This window comes from Sardina pilchardus, chromosome 23 (assembly GCF_963854185.1).
Source record: "Sardina pilchardus chromosome 23, fSarPil1.1, whole genome shotgun sequence".
Lineage (NCBI taxonomy): Eukaryota > Metazoa > Chordata > Actinopteri > Clupeiformes > Clupeidae > Sardina > Sardina pilchardus.
In genome coordinates, this window is record NC_085016.1 from 16393884 (window position 1) to 16398883 (window position 5000).

At 50.3% G+C, this 5000-nt stretch overlaps 1 protein-coding gene across 1 annotated transcript in view; it reads left to right on the plus strand.

Annotated features, from left to right (window-relative positions):
• Positions 1-383, plus strand: part of slc5a7a (solute carrier family 5 member 7a) — a 5504-nt gene extending 5121 nt beyond the window's left edge. Inside the window, exon 8 of the mRNA XM_062528001.1 lies at positions 1-383. This exon is cut by the window's left edge and continues 271 nt beyond it. Coding sequence (XP_062383985.1) covers positions 1-359 — 359 coding nt within the window. The 3' untranslated portion in view covers positions 360-383.
• Positions 384-5000: the final 4617 nt, after the last annotated feature.

Sequence of the window (5000 nt, forward strand, 5' to 3'; positions counted from 1 at the left end):
ACCCCGGGTCCTACGTGAGCGAGGGCGTCGTGGTCCAGAAGTTCCCCTTCAAGACCGTCTCCATGCTGGCCTCGCTGCTGGGGAACGTGGCCTTCTCCCACCTGGCCAAGTACCTGTTCGAGAGCGGCAAGCTGTCCGCCAAGTACGACGTGCTGGACGCCGTCATGTCCAAGCACAGCGAGGAGATCATGGACAAGACCACGCTGGTCAACCGCAACGTCATCGGCCTGTCCGAGATGGCGCCGGTCAAGCCTCGTCTGAGCGTGACGCTGGCCGCCACCTTCACCCGCAAGGACACGCTGAACGAGGAGGACGACGAGTCCAGCCCCGACTCGCCCCACAGCCTCAAGGACGAGTGACCACACACACACACGCACACACACACACACCTAACACACACCTAACACACACCTTACACATACATATGAAGATACACTTAGGTGGATGAGTCCAGCTCCAACTCTCCCCTCCCCTCCACACACACACAGATGCACACACACACACACACACACACACACACACACACACACACACAGACACACACACATGCATACACACAACCTTCTCACTCTGGACTCAGAGAAGGAAGTGCGATACGGGGCTGTGAAGAGGACTGCGGTGTGACATCATCACGTTTGGATCCTCAGCTGTGTGTTGGGAGTGTGTTCTCCAACTTTACTGTGGCAGGGTCATGTGTCTGTGTATTTGTGTGAATTGGATTCTCTATCGGTACTACTGCAGCTGGTGTGTGTGTGTGTGTGTGTGTGTGTGTGTGTGTGTGTGGGTGGATTATGTTCTCCTTCGGTGCTGCTGCAGCTTGAAGGTGGTGTGTATAAGTGTACACGATATATATGTGTGTGTGTGTGTGTGTGTGTGTGTGTGTGTGAGAGAGAGAGAGAGAGATCTTCTGGAGATGGATTGGTTTGGAGTGGACATCCGGCTTGGATTTGCCTGTCAATCATCTTCACTGTGGGTGGTGAGTACAACCTCTGAATGACCTTTTGCTCAGGAAGTAGAGGTCAGCACTGATAGCTGCTGGGAAGTGTAGTTCAGTTGGTAGCCGAGAAGATAGTGCAATAATGATATGGATGCGTGCCTGACCTTGTGTGTGTGTGTGTGTGTGTGTGTGTGTGTGTGTGCCGCACTGAGGCAGGAAGTGAGGTCACTGAGTCATTAAATGTTTCTGAAGGCTGACCCGAGATCAGCCAGCTGCTCAGACCTGCAGTCACGTTATTGAAGTTGCGACTCGAGTCTATAGAGTTACTACTGCACTCTATACAGTTACTGTTGGAGTCTATAGAGTTACTACTGAGCCAAAACTCTTGTTGCTCAATCCCTCATCAGCCAGTGTGTGTGTGTGTGTGTGTGTGTGTGTGTGTGTGTGTGTGTTTGTGTGTGCGTGCGTGTGTGTGTGTTAAAAGGTCTCGCTATACTACTCCTCTGTTTCCACAATCACTCTGGAACCCAACAGTGAGCTTCTGTAGTCTGTCCTCCTCTTGTGTGCGTGTGTGTGTGTGTGTGTGTGTGTGTGTGTGTGTGTGTAAGGAGCTGTCCTCTGCTTTAGCACTAGTGCTTGTGTAAAAGCCTTAACTCTGCTCATCTCCAGGACGGGCTACGCAGAGAGCCCCAGGGTATCAAGCGACCAGTCTCCCCACGGCATTGTGGGATAGGTCTCCCCACGGCATTGTGGGATAGGTCTCCCCATGGCATTGTGGGATTGGTCTACCCATAGCATTATGGAGTAGCTCTACCCATGGCATTATGGAATAGCTCTACCCATGGCATTGTGGGATTGGTCTACCCACGACATTATGGGATTGGTTTACCCATAGCATTATGGGATAGGTCTACCCATAGCATTGTGGGATAGGTCCAGTGTGGATTATTAAGATTGGCCCCTGCAAATTCATCTCCTGTATCAGATGTAGTTCCTGGGGGACTGAGTTCAGTTCCTGTAGTTCTAGTCGTAGTTGTAGTTCTGGTTTCCGTACCTGGCTCCCAACAGGAGCAGGGCTTGTACCGGTTCAGTGTCTGTGGCTCTCTCTTAGTGTTGCTGTGATGTGTATATTTATGTACATGTATATTTATATTTGTATAAATATAGAAAATGCAAACCACATTTACATGTGCAGGTAGAAAACAAATCTCTTTCATGTTAATAAGCAACAGCTGCTAACATCTATTTATTTATAAATGATGTTGTAAAGATATAAAAATGTAACGTAATTGCAGTAAATAAATAGTCTTATTTAACATATTCAGTGCTGTGTTGGGACATGTTTGCTGTTTGCATGGTTTGTATGGTGGAGTGTGTTCTGTGTGTGTAACAGTGTGTTTGGGATATGTGTTGGAGTATATGTGTGTGTTGAAGTATGTGTGTGTGTGTAACAGTGTGTTTGGGATATGTGTTGGAGTATATGTGTGTGTTGAAGTATGTGTGTGTGTGTGTGAGTGTATAGTAGTGTGTTTGGTGTGTGTGTTGGAGTATGTGTGATCAGTCTGTGTGTTGAAGTATGTGTGTGTGTGTATGTATAGGAGTGTGTTTGTTGCATGTGTGTAGGAGCCCATGTGTGTTGTGTGCTGCTGGACGAGTGTTCTGAAGCGTGAGTTGGGCTGCTGTGCGATGGCTGGGCTTTTAAGACTCATCATGGCCACACACACACACACACACACACACACACACACACTTCCCAGTGCACGGCCCTTTGAGATCATCATGGCCGCTCTGGGCTCTTAAGAGCGAAGCCATTGTCGTCATCATGGCGTCTTTGTTGCAGCTCTTTGTTGCGGCGGTGTGTGTGCGCACGCGTGTGTGTGTGTATGGCGGCCACGGGACGGACTGCGGCGCTTTCGGAGTCAGCGGCGCGCGTGTCCAAAAACGTGACGGCCCTCCTGACGTCAGCTGGCGCCCGACCATCCGCCCAATGTCACGACGAAGAGTCGTCCGCTATAAATAGCTTGCCGGTATTTACATTACGCTAAGTGCTCCGCCTCGGCAGGACTGGGTGGATGTTGGGCGGGGGGGGGGGCACGGTTGGGGGGTTTGTGTTGGTCTTGGGTGCGTTACCACTGGTCTTCAGCGAGGCCACACCTTAAGGGTGTGTGTGTGTGTGTGTGTGTGTGACGCTTGTCCTGGCGTGTCCTCCGCTGCGCCCTTGTTCTCCCAAACTCAATCCCATTAGCGGCCGCCCCGCCCTCCCCTCCCCGCCCCTCCTCCTACCCCCCCCCCCCCCCCCCCCCCAGCTGCAGAGTGCTCTCGTCATAATGAAGAATCATGGCGAAACCTGACAGTCAGCCAAAATTACGCTTTCGCAAAGCCCAACCTATCAGAGCGCAGCGCACTCCAAACCCAGCCAATCACAGCCCAGCGAACCCCAAACCCAGCCCATTCCGCCCTCGGACACCCAATGCCCAGCCAAGCCTGGCTCTGCGGATCTTAAGCGCAGCCAATCAAAACCCTACATATTCAGATCCAGCCAATCCCAGTCCTGCGCAATGAGACGTGCTTTTCAGTCCCTCGGAAGTTGGGGGAACAAAGCAGGCCTAGATCCATTCCAGCTAAAGATACACGTGTGCGCGCACACACACACACACACACACACACACACACACACACACACACACACACACACACACACACACACACACACACATACGTGTATGTGTCAGGGCTGAGCACAGGAATCTTTATGGAAGCAGACAGGTGTAATCAGATTGCCCCCCCCCTTCCATCCTGGGAGTCTAATGGCGCTTCTGGGAAGTAAAGTGAGTTTCCTAGGTGTGTGTGTGTGTGTGTGTGTGTGTGTGTGTGTGTGTGTGTGTGTGTGTGTGTGTGTGACCTGAGGAGCAGAGTGCTGTGATCAGATCATCGGGCTGGTCATCAGCCCATCAGAATGTGGCGCAAGACAGCAGGCTGTATCAGCACATCAGACCAGATCCTGATGGCACCGGACACACACACACACACACACACACACACACACACACACACACACACACACACACACACAGATGTATGCGCAAAGATTGACAAACACACACACAGATGTAAGCACACAGATACACTGACACAAACAGACACACACACACACACCCTCACTCACAAAGACACACACACTCTCACAAACACTTACATTTACGTACATACCAGCATTCTAACATTTCCCCTCATTTTCCTTACAGAGACACTAACCATGAAATACATATGGGTGCATATGATATGTGGTGTGTGTGAGTGAGTGTGAGTGTGTGTGTAGTTATGGTTATAGCTGGATCAATGGAAGTGTGTGTGTGTGTGTGTGTGTGTGTGTGTGTGTGTCGGTGTCGGTGTGTGTGTGTGTGTGTCGGTGTGTGTGTGTCGGTGTGTGTTGGTGTCGGTGTCTGTGTGGGTAGGTGGGTGTGGTTATGGCTGGATCAATGTGAAGTGGGTGTGTGGGTGTGAGTGTGGTAGAGAGAGCTTCTCTCCCCAGGGACCAATAAAGGCATTAGAGCAACAACCCCTCAGGGAGCCATACAGCCCTACTGCCTCTCTTTTATTCTCTTTCTCTCTTTCTCATCGCTCTTATTCTCTCTCTCTCTCCCTCTCTCTCTCTCTCTTTCTCTCTCTCATCTCTTTTAGTCTTCCTCATCACTCGTATTCTCTCTCTCTTTCTCTCCTCACTCTTACTCTCTCTCTCTAAAACGAGGTAGTTGGAAGGCAGACAGGAAAAGAGAGTTGGTTGCCTTGTTGCCTCGCGTCCCTGTTAGGTATCTTACAAGACGGGCGATTTTTCTGTTTTGGAACAGAGCCCATATCTCCATCTCCATTCTCTTTCTCTTTCTCTTCCTTTCTGTCACTCTCTCTCTTCATCTCTTCTTCTCTCCTCCAAAGCAGCTCTCTTTTTTTCAACCTACAGCTCTCTGCTTCAGGTGTCTCTTCTGGAGCAAACAGCTGCATTCTACTGTAGATCCATATACAATCACATAGTGTATACAGCTGTGTTCTAGATCCATATGCGTAT